This window comes from Adelges cooleyi, unplaced genomic scaffold (genome assembly GCF_023614345.1).
Source record: "Adelges cooleyi isolate 19-005CV unplaced genomic scaffold, UGA_ACOO_1.1 ACOO_flye_CR_arks_rails_tigmint_CR_PRNA_21, whole genome shotgun sequence".
NCBI lineage: Eukaryota > Metazoa > Arthropoda > Insecta > Hemiptera > Adelgidae > Adelges > Adelges cooleyi.
In genome coordinates this window covers 12,903,127-12,924,825 of record NW_026095871.1, presented here as the reverse complement: position 1 = coordinate 12,924,825, position 21,699 = coordinate 12,903,127, and the positions used below count along the sequence as shown (strand labels likewise).

At 28.9% G+C, this 21,699-nt stretch overlaps 1 protein-coding gene across 2 annotated transcripts; it reads right to left on the bottom strand.

Annotated features, from left to right (window-relative positions):
• Positions 1 to 409: 409 nt before the first annotated feature.
• On the bottom strand, positions 410 to 8,950 carry LOC126834422 (fatty acyl-CoA reductase wat-like). Of its 2 annotated transcripts, XM_050566328.1 has the most exons (12): positions 8,674 to 8,950; positions 5,717 to 5,885; positions 4,227 to 4,320; positions 3,503 to 3,625; positions 3,303 to 3,428; positions 3,078 to 3,226; positions 2,378 to 2,487; positions 2,126 to 2,318; positions 1,702 to 1,867; positions 1,157 to 1,281; positions 784 to 1,041; positions 410 to 711 (listed from the first exon to the last, which is right to left on the bottom strand). In XM_050566328.1, exons 2-12 carry the CDS (start codon positions 5,881 to 5,883, stop codon positions 624 to 626), a joined length of 1,599 nt encoding a protein of 532 aa, XP_050422285.1. In that variant the 5' UTR covers positions 5,884 to 5,885; positions 8,674 to 8,950; the 3' UTR covers positions 410 to 623. The 2 variants fall into 2 exon arrangements, with proteins under 2 accessions (XP_050422285.1, XP_050422287.1); XM_050566330.1 differs by lacking the exon at positions 8,674 to 8,950 and having other exon boundaries at positions 4,271 to 4,320; positions 5,717 to 5,770.
• Positions 8,951 to 21,699: the final 12,749 nt, after the last annotated feature.

Genomic DNA, 21,699 nt, shown 5'->3' with positions numbered 1-21,699 from the left:
AAGACTTCTGTTTGGGATAAACTATTCAAGGGAGTAATAGGCGCTATCTGTAGCTTATATTTTACAGAGAGAAATCATTAAAGAATATTACACAATAATTAACGATGTTATGTTTTATTTTAATTACAATTAGGCATACAAATTCTAATCACATTTTTATATTGCACTTACAATGATAACACTTAATATACTTCGTTCATTTCCCAAACATATTTGAGTTTGACCAATTCGTGTTATAATAGAAAATACATTTTATTTTTAATTATAACTTAATATAATGAAACAAGATATTGTTGATAGGTAATTACTTACCTCTCATACAATATAAATAATAATAATGTTTTTTCACAAAAATATTTTTAAAAAAAATTGTTATATAATATGTAAATACAATATAATAATAACATTGCGAAAATATCTATACAATTATCATACTTCTCGCTCTAAAAGTTGTATTGGTGTAAGTTATTAGTTTTGTCATGTAAAATTATATGTGTAATCACTTACAATCTAATAAATAAGTTAATATTTGTATTTTAAATATATATATATATATAAAACTACACATAAAGAATATAATCACTTATATCACGTTGAGAGCATCAGGATTTTTATAAGGTTCGTCATAGAAACAAATTCAACAACCCGTATACTAGTAGCAATAATAGAGCGCATAACAAAGCTACTAGAGTATAGTATACCGTGTATAACCTAGAAAAAATTCACACCAAGTATTAAAACCAGTACAAAAATTTAAAAGACGGCTAATCGAGCAAAACTTACTTTCTATAGTGTTTCTCTCCTTCCGGTATGGTATCCAAAGGGTCTTTTAGTATATATAATCTAATGCCTCTCACATGGTTTTTGAAGTATTCTTTCCAGTCGAGTTTGGAGATGTCAAAATTAAACAATATCTTGTCTTGGTCGGACATCGCTTTGATCAGTCCTTTTGTGTTGGAATCGTAAAACGTCCACGACCGTAGACTAAAGTATTCAATAACGCCGACGAACTTGTGAAGTTTTCCATATGCGTCCATCAATCTAAAAGATTAAGCCCAGATTTCATTTGTTAGGAAATATAATTGAATTTACTTCTCATTAGGAGTTCATAACAAGTTTACCACTTTTAATGTGCAACTTTTTATAATGTACGTACCTGGGCTTATAACCCGTAAGTCTTGCTAAAGTGTCAACGATAAAAGCCGGAATTATGTGGATCAAGAAACATAGTAGGTTGTACTGGAACTTGGAAGCCGTCAAAAACAGCATAACTGGCCAGATCTGAAAATATGTAAGAGGAGGTTAGAACCATAGTAGAGTAAATCACAATTTCGTAAAAGTTGAGTAGAGTGTTGTCGGCATATATTAATAAGTCAAAGAGAAGCAAGTCATAACTCATAATATCTACCACCAGATAACGGCAAAATACAAGAGTTTTTATTAAACCTTGTTTTTCTTTAGTTAAGGATAATGTGACTTACGCCACTGTCGTTTTTATATATATATATAACATTCATGGAATGACGATGTTTAGCAGCGATAGACCAAAGTATAAATGGATAGATGAAGAAATGTTGCTGGATAGGAAAAGAGAGACTTTTGCGGTACTATTTCATTTGTATTGAATAAGGCCACACAAAATAAGATGAAGAATATAGACTAGAGAATAACAATGATGAGCTGTATACTAGCAATACTTACAGCCTTGACGGAAGGTATACTTTTGCCATACTCTTTGTTGTAGTATGAAAATTCTCCCCAAGTAAAAGGATTCGTGGTCGTCGACACACAATGATAAATTGGTGGTGAGAACGGTTTAACGTACGCGCTTTCAGCTTCTAAAGAGTTTGCTTCAGTGTACGATTTCCTATAAATAATATAAAATATTTGTATGTTAGATACGAAAGAGTCAAATGTACTGACGCTCTAAATAAAGAATAACGGTAAAAGATAAAAGATTTAAGGGACACCGATAAAGTATGGAGTGACGAGCTGGTAAGAGACAATTTTTCAAGTACTGAAAATAATTGAAGCCAGTTTTATGACAAGGATTGGTAGACGTATAAGCGTAAATCAGACATTTCTGATTGGGAAAATACATATTATGATGGACATTGGTTCTAACCATCGGTTGTGCACATCCCAAGCACTAACGATTACAGAATTGCTAACAAAGTCTCCAGGTATGCAGTCGGCGTTTTTATTCGGATCAGCACACATAGTTCTCATAAGACCAGCACCGACTGCGGCAACGACCCCTGTCGGTCCGTACACGTTGTTAATCCACCCACGTACCGGTTCGTTAGCAGTGGCTAAGACTGCAAAAGAAGGAAAAATAAGAAAATACACAATACAAGATACACCACCACGAACTTACTCATAGAAGGTCTAACGACACCGACTGGTAGACCTCTACCATGATGCAAAATTTCTCCTTCGGCAATAGCTTTGGTCATCGCGTACGTATTAGGCCATTTATTTAGAAGTCTGAAAATGTGTACAACTCATTAAACAAACGGTTTACTTAAAATCATTTTTTATTATAAACACTGAGAATAAAAATTAAGATAGGTAACCAAAATGCTTATGCATTGCAAATAATGTATAATATGCACATAAGACCATTTATGCTGCTCATGGTACTCGGGTTGACTCCCGCTTAATGAAAGCATGTTTTTAAATTTATATTACATGATATAGATAGGCACAGGTATACTTGATACTATGTATATGTATATTTATGACTACGTTTTGCACCCTAAAATTAATGAACTACAGTCTATAATATAGTTAATAAACAGAGTGGTTTAATGCTACGTTTTGTTTTTACAGTAGTTATTCATAGGAGAACCATTTAATTTGTCTAAGATTTTCAAATTAACGATGAACAACCAGTTATTATTTACCAAAAAGTTCAACATTTTTAATATAAACAAAGTATTGTCTCGCTGGCAGTGTCATCCTAGTTAATTTTGAATAGAAGTCTTATTTAAGTTATATTGGCAAGTTTGAATCTTTTTTTCTACTCTATATTTGTATAGTTATGTGTGATAATCGTATATTATGACGGCACTTACGAAGGCGTGACATTGTTAATGAATTCGTCATTGAGATTGTTGACAACTTGTATAAGGTTATCTCCAGAAATCGGTAAGTCGTAGAAGACTTCATCGACAGATTTCCGGCCGGCACAGTTGGAATAAGCGGTTGAAATGTGAACGACAGCCTGCGTAAATCGTTTAAAAATTAATCCAAGCCCGAACACAAGTTATTATTTAGTGATATTTTTTTTCAATAAATACCTTCAAGTTTTTTATTTCCCTAGAAATCTTAAGAATGTCCTGTAGAGCTATTATGTTGATTTTCACTGCTTTCCTCAAATGCTCGTCAAACCGGACGGTTGCCGCCGAATGTATCACTATGTTTACCTAGGTAGATAATTAATAAGTAGGTATTTAAGTATATTAACGACGAATTCCTTCTTTAATTCTATTTTATTTACTTCGTTTTTTAGGATTTCTGTATACTGTTCGTTGATACCTAAATTCGGTTTTTCGCAATCGCCTATGACTGCCGACACTTTTTCTAAGTAATCGGGCTGTTCTTTCTTCATAAGATCAAACACCTGTTCAATAAATTTCATACAATTTGATTATAATAATCAAATTTCTCAATGATATACATATTATTCAAAAAGTATTATAGTAAATTGAAATAATAGTGATAATAATGTAACGATGTTAATATTACATAATATTATGGATCAATGGTCATATCATCGTTCATCGCGCTAGGGTATACTATTTAACGCTATAAAGTTTTGACTATAAAAAATAAACTTACATTTCTAGTGTTTATCACATTAATATATAATAATATTACTAATAATAAAAATTATGGTATCAATTTGAAACTAGATGGAATATAATACTATTTGTTTTAGAAATAATTTTATTAGCCATATAATGAAATGTGACAGTGAAAATATATTTTTAAAAAAATTATATTAGTGCAAATACTAATTTACATGTATTGTACACCGAACATTTAGACGATGTAAAGTTGTTCCACAGTTGACCTAGTGTCAGTTATTGACTATAAATAATACTCATTATGCCATAACAGTATAATGATAATTTTTTTATTCTGTCTACAAAATTTAAAAGTAAAATGCGTTTTCTTTTAAAATACTTTTTCTTAATAAGCTATCTAATTGTTTTGCTCACTGGGTCGTTGAATAGATCTTTGAAACGTTGTTCTGTTGACTTGCCTTTTTTCTCCCGGATTAAAATATATATTGCTTTTATGCCCGAACATGTTCTGTAAAAAAAATAAAAAGACGTTGAATAATATTTATAATGTTTTGTGTTATAACACATTATTTAACGGTAATTGAAACACATCTGAGTTCTAGTATAATATTTATGCCAAAAACTATTCATGCTTGTTGTTTTTTATGTTTGTTAAAAAAATGAATATTTCAAATAATACAGAATAAAAACATTCGTTGGCCGTTGCATTATATTACGCAAAAAATGTAATACATCAATATTTATAAATTACAATTTATACTACGTAGATTAAATATAGTAGATACGTAGATAAACGTAGATTATAAATGATGTCCATCTGCACTAACTATATATTTAAAATTTAAGTATATAGCTTAAACTATAGTTTCAGTATTGTAACATTTAGGTTCAGTATCATTACATTTTAAGTATAGTTGGAGCAAACGGCCATGTGATTATTTTTTCACGGAAAACTATTAATTACAAACATACTATTTAATATAATTGTTACCGCTTTTTTTTTATAAATCTCAGGTTTTCTTCCTGTGCTGTGCCTAAAGATTTAAGAATGATTATGACTATGTTTTCAAAATTATCGTTACATTAACTACTGTATCACGCGTACTGTCATAACCGCATAACTATAATTAGAATTTAATTCCGTTAATAATGATTATTATTATAAAGATGATCCTATAAACCCTATATGGTACTCTTGATAATCAACATTGGACGCATACATTATACACAACAGTTACTATTGCTATACTTTAAGTTTTAACGAACACTCGGAAACAGGTATTAAAACAAGTTTGTAAAATGTAAACGTCTATGCTCTACCGGGTTTTTTAACGGTATCACAAAAGAATTATAATATTTTTTAGTTTGTATTTAACACAAATTAAATTATTCATAGTCGGCCAATGACGTCTAAGATAGGGAAGCCATGATTTTGCAGTAATGATATACCAGATGATTGCGCAACTGTGAGTTCAACAATCAACTTGTTTTACAATTTTAGACATTAAAAAAAAATGTTAGCCCGTTTTTAAGCGTCAGGGTGAGTAAATATAACAATTAATTTCTACGAAATAACTTTTTAAAAATTATATTAGCACACAATACATCCCACTCGGTAATTTGACATAATTATGAAATAATTATAGTCTTACGCTTATTAGTCATTATATGTATTAAGTAATATTAGACATTGTTTCCAATGAACATTAAGCTATTCAATTCAGGGGCAGATATGTAGTCGACAGTGCGTCATATATTTTAGTTTAAAAAAGAATTCTAAAATAAGAAAAATAAGATTACAAAATGTATTACTTAGAACAAAAAATGTAATAATGTGTTTACAAAATAACACTTACACAAAAAAAAAATCTTAATTTCTAAACAATCGAAAGCAAATAACGTACCTTATTAGTTTTTCCAATATCAAATTTCCCACAAATCCAGTCGCACCCGTTAAAAAGACCGTCGACCCATTGTAAAATGTTTGTACTTCGGACAATGTAGGGCTAGTGCTTTTATTGCTTTCACCAGAACTAAAATTTTCCATGGTTCTTACATCAGTAATTGCCATTGCTGTAAAAACAAATTGCTCGATAAGTAATAATATATTAGTACAATATGTCAACAGTTAAATTGTATATGTTTAATTGATGTGTAAAATAAAGTAACTAATAGTAAAATGAATTAATGAAATAATATTCATAATAATAGAAATATAGAATTGGATAAATATATAAATCCTGTAAGGAATAATAATAAATACATTTGTATTGAATTCGTACATAAAATTTAAACTCGATATTTATTATTTATATTGGATCGTTTTCCAAGAGAAAAATGTTCTAGTAATAACTTTTGGGACATCAAAGTTCTGAGATTAGTTTTGTACATAAAAGGTAAATGTATCGAATGAATTATAATGTTATCTTGTGTTATTTACATGGTAAAATATTTTAAAACTACTAGCGTCTAATAGAATAATTTACTTAAGACTAATTACAGCAGCAGACGTTATTACTATGGTAATTTCATGGAACATACATACCACACTACAGACCTCACTTATTCATTGGTTGGGGTTTTACTTGCATTTTTATAAAAGCATCTCATTTTCATTTAATGACGTCACCTAACGTACGTAGTCTACATTTTAAAATATTATCATGGTTAAGAAAACCGCAGAAAAATGATCGGACCCGGTATCCATTAGATATCGTTACCTACATCTTAAGCTTAATTATAATACTTAGACCGAAACCAAATTTATTCAAGGCCAAAAAAACTAGTAAGGTCTTGAGTAGTCTATAAATATATATATATATATTAATTAAATAGGATACTCGCCAAAATATTATTTTAATTTATAATTATGGGTGATTTGTATGTCTATATCAATTTTATTGTTGATAAAAAAATGATCTGGACAAAAGAAGTTTTTTCTCTTCGATTTTTACAATTTCTAATATTATATTATGAAAAAAGGCTCTGCTAATAATAAAAACTAAAAATGTATACCGACTTATTTATAATCATCTAAAATAAAACGAAGTCATTGGGCAAAGGGCAAGAATGAAGAATAACTAGTTATAAAATCACAAAATCGTTTAAAAATTATAAACAATTTCAAAGGTACAATACAGTTACAAAAATCAATAGCTTTGTAACTTAACGTTATTTTTCTCCCGTTCTTAACTAGTATCTTGACGAATTACATAAATGGAGTTACTTGTTCAACTTTGGCGAAAACGCTTGCCACTACATAAACCCGTAAAAGACTAAAACTGTTAATTTAACTCACTTATAGGTTGGACAATGAAGTTAACAAGCAATCCTATGTACCATTATAAACGCTTAAATTCAGCTAAATTCCGGCTTTATAGACACACTTATTTCATACCACTAAAGTCCAAATAGATTTTACATACAATAAAATAAGGTCTATTCGAGATTTGTACAGATCAACAAAGGTTTACTTTTTGAGAGATAAATAATTATTGAAGACATAATATGAGATATTATTATTCCACTATCGTCAATATTCAAAAAGATAATTTTTAGTTCTCATTACATGTAATCTATAATTACAATTATAAAAATATGCCATCTGAAAGTTACAAAATAGGTCATATTATTATGTGATAACGTTTTTTTAGTAATAAATGTAATTTTAGAAAATTAACTGTTATGATTATATCCCAAAGAACTTTTAGGATTTGCATACATATATTTTATTTTAGTCATTAAACAAATTATCACTGTCACCTTCGAATGTAACTTAAAAAAAACTAATCAAATGTGGATACTAATTACCATTTCATAAATATTGAACATCTACTTCATATTCACAATGGTGTGACTACAAGTTTAGGATCATGTCGAGTCATCGATACAGTTAAATTAGAATATACGTTAATTAATAGCAATTAAGTACAATATTAATAGCAAAATATAACGTATGTATGTTAGTCAACAGTTACCTCTATAAAAAATTAACATAAAAATACAAGTTAACTAATTAGCTTATGTAAGTTTAAATATTAAAAATAGTACATAATGTGTATGGTATCTATATTATAGATCCAGAACAAATATAATTGAAGATTATATATCTGTATTAGAAGAGGGTCATTGAGAACCTAAACTTAAAGAAAATGGGTGGGACTCGCGTATATTTTCTTTGAATATATCCATCTCCCTGTTGGGTTAAATTTAGATTTTTTTTTATGATTTTGGGGCATTTAAGGTACTTTTGTAAATTAAAACCCTATGCAGTTTTTTTTTGTTACATAAATTTAAGATACAATTGTGACACACTGTGTCTGAAAATCAGTCAAACCGAGAACGATAGTTTAACTTTAAACGTTTGGTGCTAGAAGGTGCCCACCTTGTACGCTGCCCCTTTGGGCTTAAGAGATACCTAAGTCCTGGACTTAAGTCCTTTATTATTATGTATTTACCACGAGTAATTTATTGTATTAATAGACACTTGAGTAAATTTTTTGCTAAAATTAGTTTAGAAAATATGTAGTTTTGATCTTATGCTCGTTTTGTATGCAATAAAAACGAATTCTTGCTTGTCGAATTGGTTTAATTTTTTTATTGAAAATAAGTAAAATTTGGTGGGTTGTTTTAATTTGAGCCTTTCAGTTTGTACACGACTTTATAACCCTCGAAGGTATGTTTACGGCTTATGTTCACATACCACAGTGTACATAATTAATGTGAAGTTGTAATGATCTATGATCTTTAGACCAATTAAAGAGCTGCGCACGACGATGTTGGAAATTATATTTGAATAAGAAAAACGCTCATTGCTGCGAAACCAAACAAAGCTTATAGATAAATAATTAGTAGAGGTTACCTTATATTTTTTTTTTTTTGAAGACTTCCTCAACGGACGGTCACTAAATCGAAATAGCTTCGCGTTCACTTCGACAACTCCAAATGTACCTTCTTAGACGGTCATATGGACTTTGCCGGCTGCGAATAAACAAACACGCGGACGATATATGAACGCGCTTTGTAAATATTCCTGAGAAAAAAAAGCTAATCTGATTCAATTGACGTGTGTCTAATATGTATAAGAACTACACACAGTTCGGTAGGCACGAATGAACTGACTCGAATACTGGGCGAGTAGTGGTTTTTCTCAATATTTAAAACACAGAGAACGCTTAGGTGACGGACTACTTCCTAGATAGTTTTCGACGGGGAAATGTGGCGGGGAAATACACATTATACCTACAGTGTCGGTCGAAACCGAAGAACCCGTCCGTGGGTAATTCCATAAAAACTCGAACAGATGTCTCGAGATTACCGATTGCCCTCGATTAGGTGGTAGACGACCGTTGCCAGCAACCGAGTGTGATCGGATATAGTACCGATTTTTGTGGGCATTAGGAAAACGGATAGGACTTGAAGTTTACTACACGAGAATTTACTATGGGTTATTGCAGTCTGTCTTTATCGGGTAGTCAATAGATTTCGTATATTTCTCTTTCGCCGGGTAGGTCTTATTCGTATAATTTGTTTTTTATCTATCTTGCGAAACTGGTTTAAAAATAACAGTAACTACACACGTGTATGCATTCTAATGAAATGCATAATTTCCACTTCCACGTCTTTCCACTTCCAGTGAGTCGGACTTCTTTAAAAAAAAAAAACCAAATTCTCGGACACTGCGTCCTTACCAATTACCGTTTGATCCTCGAGCCGACAAACCGGATTTGTTATTGAAAAAAATCAAACGAACAAAAACAGGTAAACAAATAAACCGGTGATTAATACAGTGATATAACATTTCATAATAACGAATATTCGATATTTTTTACATTTTTCTCGTTACAAACAATAATGGGTATCACCGAGAAAACTTATAGGAACACTCATATTTGTGTTTTTCGTTAAGTTATTCGGATATTATGTACGAAAATAAGTCTTAAATATCAAACCCGCCAATGAATAATTAATAACCACTATTATATTATAAATACTGTGTTTTTAATTAATTCAAAAACCAATGAATCACATTTTGTTTTCATTAAATAATTACACATACGTTGTAAACACTAATAACTGACATTATAATATACTAGGCATCAATCATCATAGATGTCTAAATATTGTAAGTAATAAATATTAGTCTTTATTATTTTTTTTTTTATATTCTTCGCTAATTGTTTTTAAATAGACTACTAATATATGTACAGAAAAAGGCAAATTTTCAATCGACCTGAAATCTGAATAAAATTTAAAAAATCGTCATAAATGTTGAGTGATAAGTAAATTAAATTTGATTATCAGAACATAAATTGATTAAGTAATTGAAATAGTAACTTTTGCAGAACTAACGATTAAATATTTACTCATAACTAATTAATTTAACAAGTGCAACTTAAAATATATCCTAATACGCTTTATACTTATCAGTGAAAATGTTCAAAAGTTTATTCTAAACTTAATAGTCAAGTTATGTTATATGTTGACACTTTTTTATCTTGAAAACCCAAATAAATTAAATAACATGATTGACGTTTCTTAAAGTTATTATTATATTTATACCTATTGAAGAGTTTCGCATCAAAACGCTTATTTGAAAGTGATGTTATCACCTTTAGTTATAATAATTTGCAAAGCTTTCTGTCTGAGGTTCGTGTGATAATCATTAACTTATTAAAAATTTAACAACATCCAACAGTAGACACCTTGTGTATTGGTGTTCTAGTTCACTAATCTTCAAAATCATGTATCAGTTTTTTTAAAAAATTATTACACGTTACATGTTATACATAATAGTACAGTTGAGTCGAGATTGAGATTTAACGTGTTCGTAGAATAAATGCTACTGTATTGGTTATCTTTTTAATTCTGTGTAAATAAAATGTTGTAAACAAAATTATGAGAGTGCGGAAATGACTGTCAATGTACTGATCTCATTAATTCCTCTTTTGTGCTAAACTAAAAAGAATTCGATACTACTACCATAAATATCATAAATAAAGTGTGTCCACAGGTACAGGTCCACATACTGTTCGCAGTTCAATGTAATTACATTTCAATTAGTTATACTACTAATTATTATCGGAAAAGAGGAAACGTTCTTTTGCATATTATTATAAATGCATATCTTTATCGATAGAGTTACATGTTGTGAATAAATAATAATTAACAAGTTCTTAAGGTATACTATTAATGTTGTCCACGGCGTGTAGGTTATTTATGAAACTGTAACGACTATTACACATTTAAAAAAAAACAATTTCGCCAAATGAATCCCATAAGTACAAATAAAAGTACATAATAATATAGTAAACTAAAAAAAAAACTTATATAAGAAACAACATGTATAACTATAAATAACATTATCATGTAGTTGTTTAATTATTAGTTGACACTTGACATGATCGATAATCAATTTTTAACAGTAATAATTTATTCCACACAACAAACCTAACCTAACTATGAACTTGACATTAACAACGAAATCAAGTGTATATATCACTTTCACTGACTAATTTAACTGTGGCCGGGCATGAGCCAACCTTTCTCTATCTCTCTCTCCCTCTCTCTTTGGCTCTTCATTGTCATGGTTTGTGATCAGGGTTATGTTACCTAACAGCAATACCATGACTGTTTATATGGATTCAAGATTAATATAGCTGTCCTCTGTAAGGTAAAGACTAAATTAAATGTATAGCAGAAGCGTTAGATAAATAAATAAATAGCTAAATAGCAAATTCTAGCAGGAAATTGTTCCATAACAAATAATCGTAACCAATTCTATAAAGAGCGTATGTAGATTAGTAAGATTTGTGGTTTTCTTTTAAATCTTCTTATGTCACGCGTGCTTAGAATCATACCTTAGACTAAAACTATCGAAGTTGAATATTTTTTTGTTTTGGTCAGTTAGAAGAGGGAACGTTAAGAATGAAAAACCCCAAAAATATGTACCTATATGTGTCCATGGGTATAAGCGCACTCAAACAATTTTTTTTTATTCATCGGTAATCATTAGTAAGCAATTACAATTTAGAAGTCGAGAATAAAATTTAAGAGATGTACGTGATGTGAATGAAAACGGACAACGGAAACTGATTAATGTTTAAATCAGTATTACTTACTAAGTAAGATAATTAGTACCAAATAATGACTACCTTAGTAAACTTCTATCGCCTACTGAGTACTTTTCAGTTAAATAATTTGTTTTAAACATGTAACAAATACCTATTTATATTTCAAGATATAAATTTATTTTCGGGTCTTCTGTAAAATTCGTGCTTTTACATTAGGCATGGTTTCTCAAAATCTTTCACAAATATTATTAGAGGACAAAAAAAATATTATACGAATGTCTGTAACAATCATACATTTATTTGTCAATATTGCTGCACTAAGTGTGATTACTTCAGAGCATTAATCTTAACAATACACTCCAGTACACTGTACAAGTGACGTTAACAGCCATTGTAATAGGCAAAGCACGGTGTGTGTTAATCGTATGAACTTTGTTGTTTATAAATCAAAAAAAATAAAAATCACACAACTTACTGTCCTTTACACAAGTCGTACACTATGCAAGTAAGTTAATATTATAAAATATTTTATTGGACTTACGACTTATAACCAATAGCATAACGAATGTAATTTTTTGTAACACCTAATATCAGATATTAAATTGATAAAGATGACACTATGACAGATTATTGGAGTTCTAGTTTTTATATAAATGTAAAATTGATCAACTTGATGGGCGCATGATTGTTTTATTTTACAAATATATTATATTTTTACTGATGAAGTATTGTGCAAATAAAACTATTAAATCTAAAGTAGAAACCCAATCTAACCTTCATGTAAAACCGACCTTCCTATCCAAGTTCAGGGACAACATTATAAATAAATTTTAAATAATATGTCTGAAAGCATACATAATATGAATCAGAATTAATTCATAAGTAATTAACGATAAAAGGAAACGATCCCTGTATAACTTATAAGAGACATTTCAAACTAAATAAAACAATGGTCAGGAAAAATAATAATAATACTAAGTAGTCAGTAAAATTGTATACTATTTTTTTTTTGGGGCGGGAGTCTAAATTTTGGCACTAAGGCGATGTCTGATAACATGCTAACGACTGAGTTGGGCATTGATTATTTCAATGTTAATACAATGTATAAAACGTTTATACACTCATAAGGCATAGGTATCTTATGGTAAGTAATGTATACCTATACATTTACTTCTTGAAACATTCTGATGATAGTTTGGAAAAACTAACCATCATATTGTTACTTGTATGATTTAATACTTCGATCCTTATTCCCATCTCTGATTAACGAACACAATAATAAAAAAACAATAATAATAATATAAAAACATATTTGTATTTTGAATGTTCGGTTTGTATATTTTGTGTAAAGATCAAAACACATTTAGCACATATTATATTGCAGGTATTTTAATTTTTAGTGTCTTACACGATTTTATTGCGATACGTGTGTATACAAGATCGCTCGCGTTCTTGACATAAACCAAGCATTCATAGTTGTAATTATTGTTTTTTATTATTTTACTATGGCGTGCGCTACCACATGGCCGTGACGAGGTCGTGACGGAGTCCAGCAGTATTATATACCCTATGCCGTGTATACAATCGCAACCGTCAGCATCTATATCAGAATTACATATTGCAAAAAACCTCTAGACGCGCATAAAATGTAAAGAAAACCGACGATCTTATGTACGTTACGTTGTACATACATTAGGTGTAAAGTGCTAGTAGCACAATTATTTTTAATTAAGAATTTACCACGTATATCGGGCGTATGACGCGTTAACCGAGTGAACGTGGGATTTCACAAAATCCGCCTTGGCTGTACAGCTGTCTTAGAGACGAATCTTAGTGCAGCACTAATACGTATAAAATGATATCATATGAGTCAGCTGCATAATTGATTTCCGTACTCCACCGCGGCCTTAAACAGTTCTTACAATATTAGTACAACGGAAAACACGCACGGTTATGACTTATGAGATAAAAAATTATAATACAATACTGTAGTTTATTTTTGTTTTCCACAACATACGGTTTAACCAAAATATATATGTACACGGCATACACCGCAACACCACTTAAGTTCATCGAGGTCATTTTGAAACGCTACGGCCTACGAGGTACGGATTTTAATAATTGGTATCTAATCAAAAATGTACGGCAATTTACCGTCTTAACACGAAAATATTACTCTCCGCGAAGAGTAATAGTAATAATTATTACTTTAATGATAGCTGTAACAGTATGCAAGTGTACACAGTTTTGAGGCCCAAGGTCCATCTGGACAGTACGAGCTGCACGTGCGATCGCAAGGCACGCTCTGAACAAGCGGGCCTTTTTTAATAACGCTAGGATTTATCCACCCAAGAGGGATACATCTTAACTAGGCAGTTTTATTTAAGACACATGGTTTGTAGAAAAGTTTGTTTAAATCAAGTTTAAATAAAACTCTTATAAAAAAAAACAGGAAAAGTATTTTTTTATAGACTTGTGAAAAAACATTTATTTCTTAAAATATTCCAAATATTTTCAATAACATTATTGTATAATCGTATTTTGTATACTTTATGAATATTGTATATTCTACGTATGTATTTAAAATATTTTTTTATGGTTCTATGTATTGTTGAGTTAACTTTTAGGTATTGTTAATAACTAAAATTTAATAATAATAAGGAGTACGTAGTGGATAGGGCTACAATTCAACAACTAGAAGCTTTAACCTAGAAGAGGTGAGAGAAAAAACGTAATATTAGTTTTATTATTGTTTTTTGTTATTTGTCATATATTTTATCAACTGCAATCTCATAATAAAAATATTTTCTACATTTTCCATTGAAATTTAATGGAAATATTAATAGTATACAATAGTTTGTATAGTTAGTAAAGAGTATAGCATTTAGTTTTAATTTTTTTAGATTACTTACGTAATCATAAGTTCTAAACTTATAATCTATGAAGAGAAGCCTTGAAACATATTTTGTGCTATTAATCTTCTATTTCCTGTTAATAACATAATGTGACAATATTTTGATAAACAATTTACCACAAAACTAGTTACTGACCGGTAATTATTTTCATTACATTTTAGTTATTTAAAATAACAAATCAAACGTCAAGATCCAATGGTGTATAATAACAATAATAATATATATTTATATCAATTATTATTATTTTTATAATAATTTTATTGGCCGGGAATAGGTTTTAAATCTCGGTTAGGTCACCTATGAGGAGGTCAATGCAATAAATGGGTACCAATAGAAACTAGAGCTCCTAATTACACGTGAAACACGTGTAATTAACATAAACGTGTAATTATAAATACACGTGTATTCAAAAAAATTTTTTTTGTGATTAATTTTAGTTTTACGTTTAATATCACGTCTATTTAATTATACGAACTCAAACACAAGTATAATTGTGTAAATACGTTAACTCAAACTAAAATGTTTAACAAAATAATTTTTTTTAAATACACGTGTATGTTAATTACACGGGGTTCGTGTACACGTGTATTTAAATTACACGTTTAAAATCACAGGCACTAATAGAAACCCAATAGTCTTCTATACATCGAGTATTATATCGGGTGATTCTTTTAAAATAATTGATGTTTGTAGTGTTGGAATACATATTTATTTATTCTATACTACCATATGAAACCAATTTCACATTTTATTTTTTTTAGTATTTTTTAGAGCTTTATCAATTTTTTTAACTTAAATGGTAACGTATATATTTTATGAACTTTTGAAGTTAAGAATAATCTAACCTAATCAGTTTTGAATACATATTTTTTAAAGTTATTAAAGTTTAAACTGAAGGACGGGAGGAATGGAGGAGTGTAGAGTAATTTTTATATGCGCGCATTACTTAACCGCACTCCACCTCCCGTCTTAAATTTTAAACCTTAATAAAATTAAAAATCTTCATTCAAAAGTGGTTATCGACCAGTCTACATTTTCAGCAAAATATTGTTAATATAATTAATAAAATATATTCGTTACCGTTTAAGTTTCAAAAGTTGATAAAAAGCTCTAACAAATACTAAAAAATGAACATTGTCTAATATTTTACTATAACATAATTAAAATTTGTTTTAAAAAGAAACACTACGAAATTGCAATTATTTATAGAGTGAACTAGTGTAGAGTTTTAAAAGAATCACCCGGTATAATGTGTACAAACCCTATGGAAGCCAAAGACATGAAACGATTTAGGATTATAAATTAAGTACACAAAAATATCAACAATATACGTCATGTTTCAATTTAAAAAACAAATCATATAACGAATTTATCATAAATTAGAATTATAAATTAAGTACATAAAAATATCAACAATATACGTCATGTTTTAGTTTAAAAAACCAATCGTATAACCAATTTATCATAAATTTGACGTTAATCGATAAAAATTAAATTAAATCATTGAAATTTAATCCACGTTTAGCGAATAATTAATTTAAGTTATTGACTTAACAAGTCAAAAGTATTGGGAAATCATTTTTAAGGATAAAAACAACCAATTGTATTTATGGCCTCAAAATAGAAAAAAAATATTTTGACATTTTCATGTCTTAGCTCTGGCAAATAACCGAGAAAAGCGTTACCAAAAGTGTTACGCTGTTATCTGATATAAGATAAGAGATAGGGGTAGGAGATAAGGGTAGAGGATAGGGGTGAGTGATAGGGGTAAGATGTAGAAGATAAGAGATATGTTGTACGTTCAACGTTCAAATTAGAACTAAATAATAAATTCAAAACAGTTTAAGGGCCCAATTTCTCTATGAATTGTTTTAAGCCAGATAATAAACACTACAATTTTAGCCAGAAACTTGACGTTTTTAATATACTAGCTTGTTACCGCTTGTTAATATACTATATCATTATCTATAATTCCACCACTACTCTAAATTTATTCGGTACTTCAACGAGACATGAAAATGCTCGTTCGTGGTTGCAGACTCGGCTGAAAAACTTTTTTGACATTTTCATGTCATAGCTCTGGCACATAACCCTGGCAAATAACCGAAAAAAGCGTTACCTAAAAAGCGTTATTTACTTAGTGTTACCAAAAAAGTAATGGGGTTGAAGATGAGGTTGGGGGTGGGAGATAGGGGTAAGAATTAGCCGGTACATAACCGAAAAAAAGAGTTACCAAAAAAAGCGTTACGCTCCGCAAGGTACCAAAAATCATTCGTTATGCTAACTATGAAGCGACGACGAAAGACAATTATCGAAAAGACCATTTCGGATCCATTTCGAATGTTAATCTGTTACGCTGTTATCTGATATGAGATAAGAGATATGTTGTACGTTCAACGTTCAAATTAGAACTAAATAAGAAATTCAAAATAGTTTAATTCTCTATGTTAAGTTACTTTTGGCCAGATAATAAACACTACAATTTTAGCCAGAAACTTGATTGTACATAATTTTTTAATCTCCTTGGCTTATGCTGTAACTGGAAGCTCCATGTAATTTTTTTTTTTTAATTATAATTCCACAACTAATCTAAATTTATTCGGTACTTCAACGAGACATGAAAATGTTCTATCGTGGTTGCAGACTCGGCTGAAAAATGGCTAATTTTTTATTAACTTCCACATTCAATGACGCATTTGGATATTATAACGTAGATTATTACATGTTATAAGTAATACAATCGCCGAAGCCATATGCATTAAAAAAAAGTAATACAATAGTTATTATTATTATTGGTTTAGGACAACAATTCTAACAACTACCGGCTTAGATCAAAGTGTAGTTTAGAACAACATTTTTTTTTTTTTTTTTTACAACAATTTAAAATTTACAATATTTATACTAAAAAAAATGGTTTTATTGTTTTCGTTTTAAAGTAATACTAAACTTTATATTTTGTATTTTTTTAAATAGGTTAGGTAATCTATGAAAATTGTATTTATTAATATTAATTTTTTTTTACTTACATATTATACAATATTATATTTTGTAGTATTCGTGACTGGCTAATTGCTTGTGTAAAATGTGATCTTATACATTTTATAATCAATAGTCATACGTTTATAACCCTAACCTTGATGTATTAATGTAAAAAAATTATGTACAAAATTAATTACACAAAAAAATCTAGACTGTAAATAATTTTATTACCTTTTTAATTTTTTTGAAGGTAAGTCACTCTTCAATTAATAAAGAAATTTCAATCCATGAAAATGAACACATTCATAGTTATTCATCATATTTTTATATTTCTAATAAATATTAATCTTAGCCAGCCACAGGAACTATAACAGCGATCCAGTAGTTCTTGTATAAACAGTTTTTTTTTATGTAAATTTGTTTTATATGATTTGCAAGGTTGGCTTATGGCGATAACTAACATGCAAAATCACATGAACCGCGCAATGCAATTGTAGTGGAAATGTACTTTTCAATATGTTTATATTATGCGTTATGGTAGTGCAATCTCCTGAACCAATTTAAACGTAGTACCTAGTTATTACTCATATACAATGTTTAGTATATAACGTACACCACGGACATTTTATTTACTATCATTAATTTATTTTCAAAATGGCTTGTTTTAGTTTAATATATTGTTATACAATTATTGAAAAGTGCAATGATTCATGTCTATAAATTATTAATAATTTTATTTGTGAAATGTTGCCTTTCTTCCCTAAAAATAATTGCATAGTATGTAGTAATTAGATACCAAATAACTGTTTATTATATTTAAAAATTATTTTTCGTACAACATTCACATCAGTTATTTTAGTTTACTTTTTAACGAGTGTTGCATTAAAAATTGACTTGTGACTTGATTATACTTGACATACGCAGAACAGAATTTACATATTTTGTACTAATATGTTGTTAAATGCTCAAATTACGATCAATGTATATCATATTAAGTTTTCATTAAAAAAACATAATTAAAATACATTTTATTTTTATTTCCCAATTATAAACTACTATAATTATAATTAATATTTAATAACCTTAATAGGAAATACACTAATTACCATAGTAAAGGGCAGCGTAAACAGCTAAAACTTAAGTAAAACACGAAAAATTATAATTTATACTTCTAAGTACAGTGCATGTTGAGATTAACATTAAATATCAATAATTTGTTTGTAATTATTGCTATGTAAAAGTGTATAGTGGACCTAATTAAATCCACGTTCAGGTTGGAAGTGTAATTCATTCCGAAGTACCTATTAAGTAACCTAACATGGTAAAATTAAATAACCAAAATAATTGTAGTAGAATCGCGAGGTCACGGAACCTGTATTAACAAACAGCTTGTGAAACTTGTACGCACCAAACTTTATCCCGTAGACATAATAATTTCAAAGAAGAAGAGACTATATTAAAATAGGCCAAGTATACTCTCTTATTAATTGCAAACGGTAATAGTGGTTTGAGCGTACTTGGATAGTGGGTGGCTAGCTAATTAAAAATGTAGTTAACATAATAATAAAATGACCTCAACCTTACTTGCAGAATGAATAATAATCGGTGGTTAACATTTGGGTTGGGATTCAAAAAACTTCCTGGCTATTCTATTTGCTAGAATCGATATTAATCTGTAGTCAAGAGTCAAAAGCTTATACGTGCAAAAAATACAATTTCAAGGTTTTATATGTTAAAGATGAACAAATACTAGTGTCCGTAGCTCTAGTATCAATGAAATGTTCAAAAATGTATTAAAATAATCTGTGTAATTTTGTATAGTTTTTCTTTTTGGAAACATTGTTATTTAATATGTTATTTTTACAATATTATAAAATTACTACATATTAGGTACTATATTTACCTTTTTTAATATTTTCCATAGCTCAATCAACTATTTAGATATAAATGGTAAAGTATAATATATATAATTAAGTTAAGAATAATTTTCTGAATAATTAGACTGGTCGATAACCAGTTTTTGATAATTACTTAGAAGTTTGACTTAAATATTAAAAGTTAAATTTTAAAATTTAGACGGGAGGAAGGGTCGAGTGAAATGTTATTTCTGTCGGCACTACTCTACCACACTACACTTAAGTAAAAATACTGAGCTGTAGAAAATAATAGAAAAGCCAAAAGGTAAAATGTTTTCAAAAAGAAAAATAGTTATTACTTTTCGAGAAAATGAGTGTCTTATGTTAAATTGATCACCCTATATAGAAAAATAGCTCTTTAACTTTCATAACAAAATCTAATACAACGTAGTTGATTGCATCAGACTATCACAGACTGCATAATTTTCAGTCCGTGATGGCTATAGACCAAAACATTTTGTTAGGTTATATAGTAACAACATTTATACTTCAATAGTATAATGCCTTGATAAAGTAAACGTAAAACTTATACGTGAATTAGTCTTAGACCCTTAAACGTTATGCTTATAAGTATTATCTTAAATCATTAAACTTTTTCATTTCTAATCTTGCTGAATACTAGCTTTTACACTTACCATTAGCACATAACCAGCATTTAACCAGCAAATAACAATATAATTAATAAATAATACTGATCGATAACTACTCTTGTATAAATATAGTGTACCATACATTAAAAACAAAATAATATACAATATTAGTCTTATTTTTATAAAAAATTAAGTAGGTATACTAATTAAACAAAAATGATTTTGAAAAAAAAATGTATTATTTTTGTAATATATTCTATTTTTACGCAATTATAAATTGCAAATATATGCAAATTGTTAAATATTGATCTATGCCATTTTTTGGCCTCGGGGCACCTACAACTTACCATATCCGGCCATGAATAATTTTACTATATTATTTTTTATATTAAATGAATATTTAATATAAAATAATTATATAATTTTTTTTAATTAAAAACCTCTAGAAAATATTATTTGGTTTTATCATCGTTTTTACTTTTCTGTTGTTATGTCTTGAAATAAGAAAAAACATAATTTTATATAATGCTGTTTTGTTAATTTTATGCTTGTTCTAACAGTTGTCTGTTAAGCATACATCAATGTACTAAATACGAATTTTATTCAAAACGAAAACAACGTCTTCTTAACATCGACCTAGTTATATTATTTTAATGTCTAAATTAAAAAAAAAAATTATTAATTTCTGTTATTAACTATAGTTTTAAAGATTTTCCTCCAGCCTATTTCTCAAAATGCTTATAACTCCATACATTTTTTTTCAAAACTTGTTATCGACCAGGCATTTTTTTTTTACTGGATATTCATGATATACCTATTGAATATTTGAAAAACAATAATGTGTTAGGTTTTATTTTATACTCAGAATTTCCGTTGGTAATATTTTTTTTTTTATTGATCTTTACAAAACATCGACAACATAGGTCATTAGATAAAAAATTAATTACAGTTATTATTTACATTTTTTTTTTATAATTTATTGTACAGATCGGTTGTTTTTAAGAATTTTAACATTTTAAATATATTCTGTTCCTCAGGTCCCAATGATTCGTCCAGTTGTTCAATTATTTTGAGTTGTTGTCTAAGTATTAGATATTTGCGACATTCAGTAAGAATGTGTTTGACGGTAACTTTGTTACCGCATGTTTCGCATATCGGGGCTTCCTCTTTTCCCATGAGGTATCCATGCGTTAGAGCCGTGTGTCCGATTCTCAGCCTGTTTATGGTCGACTCTTCCATTCTCTTAAGGGGGGGGGGGGGTGTAAAGTTAATTCGTGCAAAAAACGGTGAATTTTTGTGAATTTTTTTTTACGACACAGTTAAAATCTATTTACTAAAACTAATGGTACATTAAAGTATAACATTCGAAGAATATTGTGTAATATTTTCATGTAGAAATATTACAAAATACGGCA

Excerpts from the sequence above, each read along its gene's own strand:
- LOC126834422 (XM_050566328.1), bottom strand. The coding sequence starts at position 5,883 with ATGGCAATTACTGATGTAAGAACCATGGAAAATTTTAGTTCTGGTGAA. Across the intron at positions 3,429-3,502 it reads CAGAAATCCTAAAAAACGAA|GTAAACATAGTGATACATTC; the intron begins GTAAATAAAATA and ends TTATCTACCTAG. Across the intron at positions 712-783 it reads GGAGAGAAACACTATAGAAA|GTTATACACGGTATACTATA; the intron begins GTAAGTTTTGCT and ends AATTTTTTCTAG.